The 17,886-nt window shown below is 41.4% G+C and overlaps 1 protein-coding gene across 1 annotated transcript in view; it reads right to left on the bottom strand.

The window, feature by feature from the left end:
- PHACTR2 (phosphatase and actin regulator 2) overlaps nucleotides 1–17,886 on the bottom strand; it is a 73,615-nt gene that overhangs the window by 39,489 nt on the left and 16,240 nt on the right. The window contains exon 2 of the mRNA XM_082302798.1: nucleotides 5,967–6,134. Coding sequence (XP_082158924.1) covers nucleotides 5,967–6,134 — 168 coding nt within the window. The remainder of the gene's footprint in view (nucleotides 1–5,966; nucleotides 6,135–17,886) is intronic.

Below are 17,886 nucleotides of genomic sequence, written 5' to 3'. Positions count from 1 at the left end.
CTCCCCTGTTAGGAAAAGGTAGTCTCCCATCCTGATTCTGTTTACATGTGGACATCAAAATCCATGTAATGTTTGGACCTCAAGCTGAGGGCATGTGGTGAAGCTTCAGCTGTGCTGGACTTCATCCTCTTAATGCTTTGGGATAGGGCTATTTGTCTCATCAACTAATTCAAACACTCTCTAGGGTCAGTCTAATTGCTGTATGCAGATTGATAATACCTCTTGCAGTGTTTAATTTCAGTTGTGCCTGCCCAGTTGGAGTGACTCAGCCATGGAGTGAAGTGACAGGCTCCTATGAAGGCACAGAGAGAGGCAGTTTGGCTCTTCTGAGAAAGCTGACCTTCATGCATAGCAAAACACCTTTCCCAGCAGCAGGTAGTTTCCATCAGGGAAGGGGATGGTTGAACAGAATGGAAGAATTTGGGTTTCAGCTGGAAGGGACCTTAAACTACCTCATTCCAACCCCTCTGCCATGGATAGGGACACCATCCACTAACCCAGGTTTCTTAAAGACCTATCCAATCTGCTCTTGAATGCCTACGGGGATGGGGCATCCACAAAAACTCTGGGCCACATGTTCAGTGCCTCACCACCCTCAAAGAATTTCTTCCTAACATCTAATCTAAACCTGCCCTCTTCCAGTTTAAAGCCACTTTCCCTTGTTCTGTCATTACACGCTCTTGTAAAAAGTCCCTCAGATTCTGTACTTCTCAGATGTACAGTACCAGGTTTATTTCTCACACTGCAAAGTGCAGGGATTCAGCAACTGCTCAACATGGCATGCATTTCCCCATCAAAATAGCACCAACTCCTGGCAGAACAGCTGGAGGCAGTAAACATTTTGACCAGTCCAGTTTAAGCTACTCATGCCTGTGAGATCAAGAGTTCACAAATGCAAACACTACTGGCTCAAAAACATGTAAGCTGCCATTAGGTCTGTGTCTATATACTCAGGTACTTTGTGGGGTCTGTCCATTGAAGGTCAAACCTCTGCAGCATTCAAATCACATTTGACAACATAAAGGAGCCCATGAGTGTGGCTGCAGACCCTCAACATCAGCCAGCCTCCTCGGGGAGAGTGTGGTAGCCTGAACTCTGATCAAGGGAGACTGCCTTGGGTCCCAAACCTAAATTACTCACAAGCTCTTCCAGTTTGTCCCCTATATTTTTTAAAGTATGTGCCTTGCAACTGTGTGTCACACATTGGCACAGGGAGTGCGCCCTAGGCTTGCAAAGAGTTTTTCATGTAGGGGAACACTCAGTCCCACAAAGACTGTTTTAAAAGAGATGGAGGCTCATGGAGACAGAGGACTACGTGGGCAAGCATGGATGGAGTGTCTTGGTCTTTCTAGAAAGCAGGTGCATTCGTAAGCAGGGTGAAATCTCCTTTTACACAGCCCTGAAAGATGAACACCTTATGCACACACTTTATACTTGTTTTGTTGCTGGCAATATAAATATTATTTTTTACTATTTTGGCATTACAAATATTATTTAATTCCCACTCTTTTCTCTCTGCTTGCTTTTTACATTTGTTTTCTTGGGGACAGTGAAATGAGGTGATCTCTTACATACCTGTGGGACAATCCAATGCCACTTGAAAACAATAATGCCTTTTCCATCAAGTTTAAGAACATTGAGTCAGACCTCCCCCCATCAATGTCCCTCTCTAGTTTTCAGGATGATATATTTTTTCAGTTCTACAACATTGAATTAACAACTGTATTGAATTAATTAACATGGGAAATGCCAATTGTCATTAAAATACATGAACCCCTTACACTTCTACTAAAAACCTCAAAGCATTTTATAAATTACACAGGTTTCATAACATCCCTGAGACATAACTATCTCCTTTTCACAGATTAGAAAATTTGTGAACAGATAAGAATCTTAAGCCCCAGTCCTCCATATTCTAAAATGCTAGCCCTGAGTGGTGTTTTTCTTTAAACTGATTAAGCTCAATTAATTCAGCTTGAAAAGATAATTTATTTAAAATATTATTTGGCCCATGGAAAGAACATGAGAAATCAAGCTAGTATTCACTACCAGTATCATAGTTTTAATTCCTACAAAGAAAAAGGAAGAATCTTAATTTAAATTAAAGTGGCAAAAATATGTCACCTTGTATGAGAGGAAGAGTAGCCTGTCAACTTAGGAACTTTTACTGGGTGCTGTTTAGTCAGTGTGGACTCATCATAATAATTTATGGTTTATTGCAGACTTTAGATTATGCAATATATTTCACATTTACACAGTCAAGTATTTTGTACCACCTAGTCATGCAGCACCATAATTCAAACATCTCCTGACTTCTGAATACTTGACTTTGTAACTCTATCATTTTAGGAGAGCTTACTGAAACATAACAGTAGTCAAAAGTAATTGGCTTAGCTGACTGGTTTGAGACTCTTAACTTGACTGTGCAATTAGGCTGAGTGACCAGTTGATGCTATCAATACAAATCTTTCCTGCAATATGTGTATATGGTAATGTATATATCTAGATATGTGAATATATATATCTCAACATGCCTGTCACATATATATGTAGATATATATGTGTGTATATAAAGGTGTGAATATAGATTAAATTTCAGCATGAACACCAAAACACTCTTTATAACTTTAAGCAATGATATAGTGGAAAGAACAATTTCTCCATCTGTGTATATGTATTGAGGTTGATTACAAAGTGATCAATCCTGAGGGTAACTAGTTATGAGTCCTTGCCTACTGAAGAAGGCTGAGGTGAGGCAGGCAGGCAGACTCCAGTCTCATGCTCCTGAAGAATCAGAAAATGCGAGGTCAAAATCCTTCCCCTGCTGCAGTCAAAAGCAGAGCTTGCTCTGACTTCAGGTGTAACCATCAGAAAGGATGTGAATTTATTGTATTGTATGGAGCTCTCATTTACTCAAGTAAATCTTACTCCCCTTCACAAACATTTGCTTTTCTGCCCAATACAAATAATAGTAACACTAATAATGGGAATAGTTTACCTCAACAAGCAGCTTCTCTCTCTCTCTTTCCTTCCCCTCAAAAGAGACTGCTTAGTGATGCTCAGCAGCTGCAAACCTCAGGCAGTCTTAAAACCCATTCTCTGACTTGAAGTGAGATTCTGGATATTCTCCAGTATTTAGTTTTGTTCTTCTAAGAGAAGCTTGAGAGAATTCAGATTATTAATTTTTCTCTGACCTAGTAAGAGCTAAAATTGCCCTCTGGTCCCTCTTTGTATATACTTTTGCAGTGAAGCTTTGAAGTGGCATCTACTTTGTGCCAAGACACAAACTGCTGCCTTTTCCTTCGCAGCAAAACATTGCAGAGGAGAGAAACCCTTGAGATTATGCCATTTTATGTTTGTTTTTACTTGCTTTTGAAAGTCCTCTAGCCAAATAGCATACAGCCAGTGCCCAAAGAATAGACTTTCCAAGACAGAGCGTGGAAAATATGTTGCTAAAGGAAAAAATTCCAACCATCATTCCCACATCGGCACAGATACTGACATCTAAACATCCATCCTTTTTTGATGTTTGTGGTATTTGCTGTTTATGAACATCTTCCAGTTGCTCCTAAGACAAAAAGCACTCCATGGTACATGTCCTAGCAAGGCCGTAGCAAGAACCTGTCTCAAAAAGCCTACTGAAAACCCAGAGGAAGCAGAGAGAGTTCCTTCCAAGAGCTCACATTCTGTCTTAGAAGAAACCCTGTCTTCAGCTGCACATGGATTTACCACGTTGTAGCCCTGTTAAGAGAACTGGCAATAAATGAGGATGGTCATGCTCTCCCCACGGTCCCAGGCCAGGAAATGGGCTTCCTGCATGTAAAGGGCAGGCACACACACAGCCCCCACTTGGTAATGTACATACATCTCTGATTGAGTAGTGTGAGGAAAAGGATATCCTGTAGGATTTTTATTTTGAATGGATGTCTTCCCATTTCCTTCTCAAATTAGATAAGCAAGTTTCTTCTGCTGTGTCAGTAAGTGAGCAACAAGGGGCAACTTGCCACATAAATGCGTCTTCTCAGTCTCCACTGGTCCTGGGTCTATTTCCTCAAGAAATACAGGGAATACTATTTTTATTCATCCCTGAAATTACCATCTAAGGCAGGATGAATGCAATTCAAATGACTTCTCAATTCAAATTCCAGCCTCACATGAGGCACATACACAAACGTAAGTGATCCCATGCACAGTTTAAAAGCAAATGAGTATCTTGAGGGACGACAACATCATAAACAGACCAGGAAATTAAGTAGACGTGAGTATCTAAGGAGGCACTTTTGAAAATGTTGACCTTAATTTCTTTGGGCTTAATTTCCTCCTTTTTTAAAAGAAATACAATCACATGCTTTGCCTTGGTATTATAAGAATTGATGTGTCATGCTTGTAAGACTGGATTCAGGCCCTCGAAAGATAGTACAATGCAAGAAATACTACATTTAACAGGAATTTACCAGATATTCATTTAAAAAAAAATAACTGAAAAACAATACATGTGTTGTTATTTAATGGCATAACAATTTATGCTAATAAATGCTAATAGGCTGTGAAAGTTTAGAAGATCTCTGTATACACAGCTTATGAATGGTCATTCCTCTGAAGAAGTCATTGCATATAAAATCACATACCTGTCCAGGAGAAGTTGCAGAACATTCAGGAGTCTTTAACAAGAAATAACTTTGCTTTAGCAATATGATAAAAGTACTGGGAAGACTGAAGGAAGTAGGAAGCAATGAAGGAGATATCAGACTGAGGGGATTTTTTTTTGATTACAGTAGTAGAAGAAATTGTGCGAGAGTTATTGCAGGTTATGTGGCAAAATGAACAAAATAAAAGGAAAAAATGAGAGACAGAAGGATTTGAAGATCTCAGAAATCTGCTTAAAACTTCAGCTGGCATCTGGAGCAATGAAGATACTGGAGAAAACGGTTTCTTTTTTGCCTTTTGTGTAAATAAAGTTTGTTCTACAAGTTTCACTGTCAAACCATAGAGCTCCTTGCTGTAACTGTCAGGGGTTGCTATGGGTTTAAATGTCAAGCAGTGTACTTCTAAGAGCTCAGGAGAGCAGACTGGTAACTCTTTAGGAGACTAGTGTTGGTTTTACTGCCTACAGTCTTGAAAGACAGTAGACAGAGGGCTTGCGCTGTGGCAATGAGCTCACAGAAGCTCACTGGACTCTAATTAGATTCAAGTTTAGGAAACCACAACATCAAATGTTTGAATCCCAAACCAGAAATTTGGGATTTTTGTAGATAAAGTCTGGCTAGAGCAGTGACACAAAGACACAAACACATACATGCAGGGTGGCATTCAGTTTCCTAAACGTGGATGTCTACAGCCACTTCAGATGCCCTAGGTTTTTGGAGATGTCTGCACAGGGATGACAAATATGGTATCAAACCTTCTGGGGGAGCAGCAAGGACACCCCAGAGCATCTCAAGTGGCCCCAAACAACTATGTTTGGTTAACTAAATCCCAGCCTTCAACTCTTTTTCAGACAGAATATAATTCAATCGCAGCATTTTATTTCAGACCATCCTTCCAGCCTTGTCAGTGGGGAAGTGAAGGGGCAGAGCAGCCTCTATGAAGGCAGGGGTTGCAGAGCTGATCCTTGTTCTTCTGCTGGGCATGGCTACATCTGCTTCTCCCCCAAACTTCTGTCCCCATGAAGGCAAGGTTTGTTTCATAATCCAAGTCACTGACTGTCAGGAGGACAGAGAGATTTTCCAATATATTTGAGGATATGTATAGTAAACAGATCTGCTGTGTATTTTTGGTGAGAGATTCAAGACAGAAGCTGAACAAGGTTAGGTTTTTCCTTGCCAAGGATCAAACTTTTTGCCTATACATCAAATACCATGCTAAATAATCCCTGCCATCTAACAAGTTCAGAGCTTTTCAAATATTACCCTGCAAAACCATCACAGTGTTTCCTACTATTTGCCACCAAAGGGCCACAGACATACCTGCTGATGTTTCTCTGAATTTGTCACTGGTCTTCTTCTTCCGCCATTTCCAAGGTTTAAAGATCTTGCCAATGTTGGAGAGTTTGCCCTTCCTCTTGAAGGGGGGAGTTTGGGACCCTGGGGCTGGTCCATCTGAGTTAGCAATTGAAGCCTTGTCCAAACCATCAACTGTATAAAGAAAAGAAGTAAAAATAACTGAAGGATGGAAAACAAAATAGTACCCCAACAGCTAAACTCCTCCACTATCAGATGGCAGCAGGCTGTGTGTGCATCCACATGCATTTTTCCTGTTTCAGAAGGCAGCCTTGGGCTTCACTGTTTCTCAGCACCTCATCTGCAGCTGTCCACAACTTGCTTCTCATAATGCTCCTCTGGCATATTTGCACAGTCCGGTGGTTTGCCATTGCTACAGGAGAATTTCTTTCAGCCATATGTTTGGATGACTTTTTCCTTATCCTTGGTAAAGTTGAATGACTAGTTATCATCACATAGAAAACAAAACCCTTGCAATGTGAAAACATTAGCTATTTCTTTTGAGTAAAATTAACCCTTTCTTAAACAAACTCTAAAGGTCACTGTTCTGGCAGTGGAATGGGAACAGGTCTGTTTGACATTCCTGGTAATCAGTCCTTCACAGCACAGCCTGCCATGAGTCAGGCTTCTTATTAGCAAAGCATATTTAACAAACTTTTGAACTGGAGCCAAAATTTAAAGAAGAATTTATTTTCTTTTCTGCAAAAACATATTGAATGATATGAAAACCAATATTTACCATCAATGGCCAAACTTTGAGTTTTGTGAACCGAATTAAGACTCATCCCACAACATGCTGTAGGATACAGTTAAAATAAGCTACTCTGAGAAATCTACTATTATTCATTTCTATTTAAGAATTAAGGTTTCTTAAGGCCTTCCATTTGTAGTCCTGCAAACACTTCCAATGTGCTGAATTTTACTCATATGAGCAATGAAGTAACTGCCAATTACTTAGAGACACAAAATTAATCATGGTCTTAACTGTTTGTGACATATAGGCTCTGCAATTGCTTTCATTCATCTAAACATTCTAATTATAACCAATTCAAACAGAGTTGATGCCACTCTGAACAGTATTAATGATAATCATAGATCATTAAATCAGAAATGCTATTCAAAGAAAGAAATATCCATGTTCCCATTTTACAGATGAAAAAATATGAGGCACAGTATTGTTAAGTGCTTAATTTTATGTTTGCCAAATGGCTTCCTGAATCCTGGTCTTGTGTCCTAGCTGCTAAAAAGATTCAGCCACATAACATCATGGTGCAATCTTATTATTCTGTTTCTCAGACAAATGGCATTTAATGAGTCCTATATTTGCCCTAGGCTTTAGATTGATCCAGGATGCTAAAAAAACCCAAAACTTTTCTGTGAGAAAGCTGATATAATGCACACAGAATCCTAGAAACTTTGTTTCCAATTATTTCAAATAAAGTACTGTGAAGAAAGATTCATTGTGTAACTTCATTGAAGTCTATGAAGTTAAAACTAGAGATAAATTGGTATGAAAATGATAGCATTTAAACAAAGACATCTGAGCAAGTTATGCCATAAAATTCAAGATATTCTGTACTGCCTGAGAGATAGAAAACTTCTCCAGGATAAATCATGGTTATTCAGATGCAACAGAGTTTAAAGCTTTTATTTGTTTGCTTTGGGTATTTTCTGGTCCATAACATGGAGATAAGATGGCATGCAAATGGACTTTAAATGTAAAAAGCAAAGATTTTGGAAAGGACTTGGCTATGTCTACCCCTTGCAGGAGTACAAAATCCCAACTTCCTCACCTGTGTGCCCTAGAGAAAAAGGTGAACCTTAAAGAGATTTAAAATGAGACTCCCTTGAAATGAAGCAGCTACCCCCCAACACACCCTAAGACCCCAGGTGTGAGCTGGGGCATGAGAAGATCACCAAAGGTAGCAAGCAGCTCTGCAGAGAGGCATAGAGAAGCAGAAAGAGCCCTTCAGGGGTGTCTTGCCTGAAATTAGGATTTGCACTTTTGTCTGGGTTTACAGGCACTGCCTATGGAGTGCAGTTCCCTATGGAATACAGAAGCCTCTGCTGGAAGCTGTGGATCTAAGGGAGAATTACATTTACTTGGAAGGTACTTAAAAAGACAAGAGAGCAAAATTTATCTTTGGAATTCCATCTGACATAAGAAGGAATGAGGGCCACATTTTGCAGCCAGGAAAAGCCCGGTAAGAGGTAAAGAAAACACCACCAGGAGGTGGGTAGTGCAGCACTGGAACAGGTCCTGGGAGGCTTTGAAGGGTCAGCCAGACAAACCTCCAAATCTCCTTCTGGGGCTGACCTCACCTACTGTCAGGAATAGTCCTGCTCTGAGTAACCTCCTGAGTCCCTCCCAGCTGAGATTCCCATGGTGCTAGGGGATGCAGAAACACATGGTTTCTCTGGGAAATCAGCGCTAGCAAATCCAAGTGAAGTGGGGAAGAGAAGAGACCAGGATCTGCTGGCTGTAGAGTTCTGTCCTGGGACAAGAGCCAAGTATTATCTCACTGGCAGAAGCTGTCTCTCAGTTTGGTGGAGTGAGAGGCTACCCACCCTTGAGGCAGCAGGACAAAACCCATGTTCTTGTCCCCAGTGGCTCAGAAAGGCTGGGCTACTCGTGTGAAGAGCCTGCATCCTGGTGATAGACAGCATGGTCTTATAAAGAGTAGAACACCAATCTTTTCAAATCCTTCTGAGTCATGGAGTCCAATATATTGCAGAAGACCCCTTCCACAAAAAACTCATCTAGATTTTTTCATCCTGTGCCTACCAGCAGAAATGGAGGAGGATTAGGGCTCCAACAGCTCCCCACAGAGAAATACTGATTTGCATCAGTCCCTGTTCTGCCCTCTGCTGAAAACTTGTAACTCCAAAATAATGATAGTCATCCTAGCTACAGAAATCTGTCTGTTTCAGCAGAGCTAAAACTTGAAATTCATGGACAATAATTCTATTTAGGAAGATGGAATCTTTTGAAAACAGATGTCAGCAGTAATTCCTTCTGACAATAAAAGAAGAGTTGATTTATCTAGTGAGTTCAACAAGTGTTCATAATTGGGAATTTACTAATCCATGGACCTTGTACCAATTCCCTCATTTGAAACATGTATCTGAAAAGAAGGAACAAGCATAGCCAGATATCACGGACTAACTTTAGGAATAATCTAAGATAAAGTAATATGTCTACGTAAAAGAACTTATTTATATTCAAAAGCATATCTATTATGTGTATACATACATATTCACAAGCTAGCACATTTTACCAATTAATAAACTATTTAGAAAAACCCCCATGATTTCAGCAATGATATTTCAGAGCATTTATGGAAAGATCTTTACAAAAGTTATTACTCCTTTTCTTTGAAACACTCCACAGGAAACTGATGCTTTAGATGTACACTATTTGCTTTTTAGGTCATGTACTACTTAAGAATAAAGCACTGTGGTTTTCACCTCAGTGAACTTACCTACCTTCTATTAATCATTATGAACATTATATATATTCACTGAGGGGAAAAGAAACATCTTAGCTTTCTGAGGTTTAGAGGAGCTTGCTGACTTGTGTTATTTTTTTTTTTGGTGTCTTGAAGTCCTGCCTTCTTCCCACCATCTTCAAAAATCCAGTGAGTCACTTCATTGCCTTCAACAAACATTAATAATAAGTTTGACACTAGGACTTTTGGCCATAGTACCTGCATAGTTTACGTTATCATATTCCAGTCCTTTGCCCTACGTGAAGATTTTCCAGCTGTGGGATCAGCTGGGTACGCAAGAAGGACAACAAGTGAGGACATGAATCCTGCATGTCGATGTCACATAACGAGGAGATCTTGCTGCAAGAGGCCAACAACAAGGCTAGCGGAAACACTGCAAAGCCAAATTGTGCCACATGGGCTATGAATTAGATGAAAGGTACAAAAAGGACAGCCTCTCCTCAAGCTTGTGAGCAGCCAGAGAAGATTAGATCAGTCTGTAGATGACCCTGACTTTCCTATAAATGCTTAGAGATGGAAATGCCTGAACATGTCTTATCCCAGGAAGGCTGCTTGAAAGAAGCAGCACTGATCTCTGTAGCTGCCAAGGAAACGCTTTACTGCTGTGCATGATCTCCAGAGATGCTGTGTGGCCAAGGCAGGCGTGTGAACTCATCACAGTTTTCCCAGGGCATGGTACACTTCAACACTAAGACGTCAGCACTGGCACACACTAACACTTTCTGCAGATAAGAACTTACAACTAACTTTATAAAAGCAAAATGCAACAAAAGAACGATCCCTCAGATCCTTTCAAGCAAGTCTAATATCAATTTCTGTGAAGTAAACAGCTGTGTTTCTTCTGGTTCCAGGCCTTTTGATCTGGAATGCAGCAAGACCATTTCTTAAAAACTTTTGACTTAAAGAAATTCATGATCAAAAAAAAAAAAAGGACTATATTTATGATATTAAATGTTCTGTATTTTTACTTCTGTGTATTTTTCTCTTGGCAGTGAAAATAAAAAGCCAGTAGAAGAACCTAACCTGCACTCTCCTCACCAGCACCCTTCTACACAACTGATCCAATCTAATCCTGCTGGAGCACTGGTATATACATTTAAGGGTTTCTTCCTCACATCAGGGCTGTTAAGCACAAGATGGTACCACCAGAGCATCAACTTCTCTTCTTTCCCCACCGTGCTGCACCTTTCATGCTGCAATCCCTTCTCCCACCCACATCAGCCAAGGCTCACCCACCTGCACTGCAACTCTGCTCTGGATCCTTGTCACATAACAAGGTTAAGAGTGGCAAGATGAAGGAAAAGTCCTCCTCCTATTGCTGGACAACACAACCAAGAGGGAAAAAGGCACAGAATCAAGTGCTCCACTGATATCAAGGCACTAAGGTAGCACTGGTGCCTAATACTTTCACTAGCAATAGTTCTCTTGCAGTATTGCCATGATATCACCACATCACTCTTAAAGCATGTGAGGAAAACTTTTTCATCCTATCAGAGTACAGGTGACTCAGGGTATTGCCATATCTAACCATGAATGAGTTGAGAAATGCAGCAGAAGATGCCTTGGCCCCAGTTCAGATTTACCTTGCATATGGATTTGGATACAATTTCTGTGCTTAATAACTACCAGTTAGCTAGAACAGTTATTTTTTTTCTCTTCCTCTGACTGCACCCTGCTGCCTTGGAGGGATGTGCTGCAAAAGTCATCTTGGTTTATTGAGACCTCAGAACCTCTTCTGACAACAATATGATTTTCTATACCACCTTGCCAGAGGGCACAGAGTTGGAAATCATGGTTTTTATGCCAGCAGAATGAACATGTTTTTGCAGCTGCCTATTATCCCCAATTGCCAGTAAGTCGTCAACTTGCTATAGAGTATAAGCTCCTTATTCCTTGAGCTTACTGGCAAATTTCAAGACACTGCATGGTAAAAGGTTTGACGTAGTCATTAAAAATCAGAAGTCATTCGGACACTATAAATGTCATTTTCAATAAGTATCTCAAATTATTATTTTTCCTGACCTGAACCAGATGGAAAAATGGTTTTTTTTCCCCCTCACATTTTTGTTTTGTGGGGTTTTTGTTGTTGTTGTTTCATTTTTTGTTGTTTTGGGGTTTTTTTTAATCTACTTGGAAGGGAAAAATGCAGCTAATCCCTGGTGGATAAACTGGCAAATGGGAGAGATATAATCTACCTCCAGGCAGCACAATGAATTGGCATCTGCATGCTTTTGCCTTGCCATACATCTGGAGTTTAACTTCGGAGAAACTCTGTCATGAGCTAATTGACTTGACTGTGTTTTAATTAAATGAAAGGAAAAAGCTGAAGTTCAAATGTAGGCAGTAGAGTGGTAGTTTCCATATGGAACTGCCAATATTGCCAAATGTTAATTGGACCTCCCGCTGGCAATGAGCTAAACAGGCTGGGTAGCGGCTACTTCATAGGGATGCTGGCTGCTGTCCCGAAACAGCCAAAGGGAATCCTCCTAGGATAACCACAGCAGGAACAGAGATGACTGCCTGAATACCACCAGGTTTCTGCAAGGACACACACACAAATGCCTTTGGGGTTGTTGGAATCACACTTAGATCAGACCAGAAAGGGCTTCAAGTATGAACCGTGCAACTCCCACTACTCCACAAGGAAAGTGGTGCCTTGCTGCAGAAAGTCAAACACTGCAAGAGTGGAAATTCAGCTCAAAAGGCCATATTCTCTTCTGCCTGTGATGAGCCCCTACCAAAGCTCTGCAAAAAGCACAGGTACTGCTACACAGGTACTTCAAAGGAAAAGAGGGAAGCCTGTGCTTCCCTGGAAGCCATAGCATGGATGCTCAGGGCTCCACATTTCAGACAAAGAGCCATGTGGCTCAGAGGGACGCTCAGCCACACTGTTCTCCTCTGCCGTGTGCAGAGAAGGAATATGACCAGAATTACAAACAATGATGTATTTGTTCTAGTTCTCACTTTCTTACCTGTATACCTGGGATTAACTGGCTGAGGGCCTGGAAAAGCTTATTTAGCTCTCTCTCTTAGGTAGGATGCCCTAGTCCTACAAGACACTGATCCCCAGCAAGCAAGGAGGGGACCTGACCTTGGCTTCCTACTAATTACACAAGACAGGACATAAAAAGGACATAAACCAGGGTTAACTTTAGGTCTTGAGATGTGCTTGCTGCATCACTGGGGTAAAGCACAAAAAAGTGTTGCTTTTTTTTTTCCTGATCACAAAACCACCTCAACTTAAGTGATGTTGGTTGGTTTGTCAGGTTACAGGCTATCACATTAGTTACCACAAATTGTCTCTTGCTCGTGCATCCCAAATGTGGATAACACACTTGTAACATCCAGCTTCAGTGTTACTTCACAGTATAGTTTTCATTCCCACTGGGTTAATTCTACAGAAAAAAGGCAAAGTTATGATTGTAGGGCACTCTGTAGAGACACTGGAAATACCACAGGCAACACAGCTAGCCAGGGCTACCCAGCCTCACAAAATTACACTTCCCATGCAGGAACCTCATGGTTCAGAGCTCATCTGCTCCATCTACACTGGCATCTGAGCTGGGTGTGTTCAACAGCGCATTGAGCACTGCAGTCAGAACTCTACAATCACACCACCTCACTTCTCAACTGTTTCTTATGTCAAAACACATCAGGGATTCTCTTAAGGTCTGGAAAAAAATAAAGATCTGACCTATGCTTGCAATATGCTCACAAACGTGTTTGTAAATTAATTATTTACATGTTGGCAACCTGCAGTCCTTATTAGAACAGCTACACAACTTCTTCCTCCTCTTCAATAAACTGTTTAACTTCCATACTTCCAGCTTCCTGGAGAAGGAGCAAGCAAATGCTCAGCCATCCTGTTATACAGGTTTGAAAGTAATCTGGCCAAAAATCTTCTTGCTACCTCCTCTCTCACCCTGGACACAGCTCCAGCCAGAAGGAAAGGGATCATAGCTTTAATGCAGGCTGCTTATTCTTTTTTCCTCAACCTCAATACTTGAGAAAATAGCAACAAATGGAAAGTTTCCAGACAGTTACATTTTCCAGATATATGAAACATCATATCAAAGGTCAAAGCAACTCCTCCACAAAAACAGGGGAAAAAAATCCAGGCACAATAACAGAGATGTGGGAGGACAGAAAAAACAACAACTGAAAGCAGTGTACATAAAAGAGCAACCAAACTACTTTGAACAACTGAGCTGTTAATTGAAAATTAATGCTGCTTGTGTCTGAATATTACGAGATAACTCTCCTTGGAGTATGACAGTATACATTTATATTTATAGTTTACGTATTTTATTTGATAATTTTGTAATTTTACCTAAAAGTAAGCTGCATGTACTCATCTTATTAAATTCTATATTGATATTTTTAAAATGTCACATCTGAAAACCAGAACTACAAAACTAGAAATACTTCCTCACTGACTTTTCTTGGCATAGCCTTAATCTGGGGGAGAAAAATAACTATATTAAGTTTACAACAAATCTTTTTAGCTGCAGGCAAATGGTAAATCTCCCCAGCAGATATTGGCTAGAAGTGTGAGAATAAACTGAAGCACATGCCCCCTCTCCTGTGTGGTGATGAAGAAGACTTAAAAGAAACTACCTTTGCAGTAGTTAATAGGTGTGTTATACTGATGCTGAGATAAAACTGGGTGAGGAGTGTCACAGGGAAGCTTTTGGCCCTGGTTTCCACTTCTGCAGCTAGCAGCAAGTTACTCTCCATCTGCCCCAAACAGGCCAGGAGCTCCTGGATCTCTGGTTTGAGCAGCAGCAGCAGCAGCACCTGCTGAGGCAAGGGAAGGTGGGGGAGGATCCCCAGTGCTGGCTCACTGACAGGAAAGATGAGGCAATAGGTATGCCTTGTCACTGCCCTACTGGAATATCCCACCCCTGGCATTTCCAGAAACCTGACAAGATGAGAAACAGTCCACAGGAATCTGGGAAGAAGAAACATGAAGGATGCAAGGCAAAGGCAAAGATTGTTATCTGGTGCAAAGTCTGCCAAGCATCCCCTCTACCACCAGGCTGGTCACTCCTGGGCAGGTCTAGGTGGTTACCTAGGACTCTCTCAGGACCCTGTTTGCCTTCAGAGAGTGAACCAGCACACTCTCAGATGGCTCTAGCTACTCGCTGTCCACTCTGAGTCAAAAAACCTAGCAGAACAGTCAAAGCATGGCCAGACTTACTCTGCCTGCTTATAGCTCAGCTCAGCTCCTCTCCTCTCCATCCCTAAGCAAGCCTGAGGTTGTTACAGATCTCAGCTGCCTGGCTCCTCCGGAGGTTGCACATGATCCCAAAGGAGGGCTTTACTCTGCTAACAGCTCACCTGCTCTGCATCACTGGCTAAAGGACTCAGCTGCTGATGCCTTTCAGCCATGCCTCCGATATACCTGGAAAGACAGAGGCATTTCCCTGCAGATCTCTGGCTGTGTCCCCAGAAGCCATCACCACTGAAAGCGGAGTAGCATCCTTACAGAGATGCTGCTCACACAAGTGGGCTTCCAGTCATCTCAGCCCATGTTTTTGCACCACCACAACAGACACCTTAGCTGAACCACCAACCATGCTGGTGACCATTTGTAAGGCTGCACGTTATCACTGCACTGAGAAAAAAGAAAAATAGCCTTTTGTCTGGGCTTCTAAAACTGAGTCAGCTCCTACAGTGGAGCTGGAGAGTGTACCACTGAGCTGGGGCAGGAACAGAACAGGGGTAAAGGAGAGAAAAGTCTGTGAAGAGAAGGAAGACTTCTGCCAGGAAGTGATCACCTGAGCTCACTGCCAGTAGGTGCGAGAGATGCTCTGATGCCTTTAACACATCCAGTGCTGAAGCAATGACCACCTGAAGTGCTGACATCATCAGCTGTTTTCAGCATGAAAAAGGTGGGGAACCCACTCCAACTCATTCCAGACCATCCAGTGCCCTTGCCAAACACAGTTCTGTATGAATATTACACATGTTTTCCCCTTTATTATTACTAACTTTAACCAAATCTTTCACAATTAACATGTTTATATATCTGAAAGCAGGTTTGGTTTTGTGGGCTTCCATCCCAATGCTTCCCCACCCCTAAGTACTATGACAAGGAGTTCCTGATCTACAAAGAACATTTATGTACCCAAAACCTTAGGAGTAATTTGATCAGTCATGTAATTAAATGCCTGGGACAGGACAGCCCAGAGCTCATTGTGCTGCCTTTCAAGAGCAACATTTTCTTCTATACTGGCACCACTTCAACACCCTTTTTTCTAGTACAGGAAACAGCATATTGCACTTGTCCAAATGCGTGCAAGTCAAATAGTCTCTTTCTATGACCTTGCTGACCTCAGAACCCTGCCAGGGAGGTCAAGAACACTTCTAAAACCCAACCAGCAAATTTCTGATTGTTGCTGTCATTGAAAATATTTGTACAGGCTTTTAGCTCTGCTGTCTTTGTAGAGAGAACTGTGTTTATTTTTAAGTTCAGTTTTTAGCTGCCTTTAAAATGCTTGTCTTTGTTGCTAGATACCAGCCTGAATAAACAATAATAGTAAAACTCCAAAATACTCAGAACAACCTATTAATGATTAAACACAGTCTTCTTAGTCAAAATACCAATTTGCCAACTCTAAAACCACACCTGTAAAAATCATTCATATAATTCTGTAAGTATAATATCATAATTCTGAATACAGTCTAAGTCATCTTCTTTGCTATGAGGAAATGGGAGTTGCCAAGCTGCAGCTGACTTTTATTCTGCATCATGTTTCATTACCCTCTTCATCCCCAGCCACACAGCAAACAGCTGTTTTAGTCCCTGTATCTTGTTCTTTACTAGGGCCAAGGTGGGGAAAATCAGGCACAAGCCGACATATTTGTCACCCAGCTGCCCTTCTTTTGCCAATTTAAACTTTGACACTCAGGGGCATGTTCACACCAAAGGACAGGTCTGTGCAAACTGTGATGGGATTAAGTTCTACTTTAAAAACCAGTATGGTCCCTTTCCTACACAATCAAAAAAGTAATTCCATCAAGCAAGGTGATGGCACTGTAATCACTATAGTAAAACTCAGTGGAATTGTAGTACCATCTTCATGAAGGTGTGAGGCTGTATCCGTACATAGTTTTTTACTTCTTTCTACTTCTTTTACTACTAATTTTCCATGGAATCAGTGTTTACAGAAGTGAGGCGCTGGTAATCAAAAAATTTTAGTTGGAACAGGTTGCAAATTAGAAAGGTGCTGCCCTTCAGCTCATTGCACTGGGATGCTGGGCTGGAGCCTGCCCTGTTCACAGAGCACTCCAGGGGGCAGGGGCTTGTCACTTGTGGAGGTAGGGTTGGAAACCAGGATCCCACCTCCCTGTGGGAGAGCCAGCAGCACCCTCCTTTTAGGTCCAGGCACCAGCCCAGGACTAACCAGAGCATCAAGTACTCCTGGGAGGGAAAAGGGCTAAAGAAAGGGGCTTGTTGAAGCTTCAGTTGAGGAGACATCATCTTGTTGTCAGAGAAGGCACTGAGAATATGCTTTGCTCTCCCAGTGGATTCTTCCATTAGGGGAAAACAGCTACTCTGTAAGAGCATCATCAACATGGCAGATACATAATTGATACCTTCATTTCCCCACTTGCTTGTTCCTTATGTATTTGAGGCCTCCACTAATCCTCTGCTCTCTGTTAATAATGAATGACTGCATTATCGTGGTGCTTAAAGAGGGCTGGCCATAGATCAGAACTTCTTTGTTAAAAGAGCAGTACAGACAAACACCAGAAAGACCATTCTTGTTTCAGTTCCAGGTATAAAATGAAAGACAGCAGCTTGAACAATAGATTTCTGATTTTCATTGACACCTGCTCAGCTGTTGCATTTTAAAAAAATTTTTTAGCTATCCACAAGTCCTTATGACTTTGTTTGCAGCATGTCCCTTTCTAACTATCTCATTCAGACATTGGCATTTTAAGCAATCATAAAATATATCTTTGTTGTCTGTAGGCTAAAACAAAATGCCAACTTGAACTTTTATGTGCCAGTTTAAACTGAACTGCTTTAGCTGGAGTTGGATGAGCATCCCTTGAATTGGAAAGCAAGGACCAACAGAAAAAATACCAGACCCCATCTCCTTCCTGCCAGTGCATTGCAGCACTATACTGCCACATGACCTAACAATATTCATTCATTAGCTTCAGCACACATATTAGGGTTTCAAAGGACACCAGAGGAAATGCCTGTTTGCCTGTCAGCGGCACCTGAGCCCACCCAGTTACTCCAGCATGCATCACTACATGGCTGTCCAGGAAAACCATTCCTTTTTCTAAGTGGTGTTAGGAGTAAGCAGTCATCATAGGCCAGTGAGACATTTTACACCTTCCAGTTACCATTAAGATGCATT

The sequence above is a fragment of the Coloeus monedula genome (genome assembly GCF_965178545.1).
Source record: "Coloeus monedula genome assembly, chromosome: 2".
NCBI lineage: Eukaryota > Metazoa > Chordata > Aves > Passeriformes > Corvidae > Coloeus > Coloeus monedula.
The sequence above is the reverse complement of the archived record's forward strand: the minus strand, read 5'-3'. Positions and strand labels throughout refer to the sequence as shown.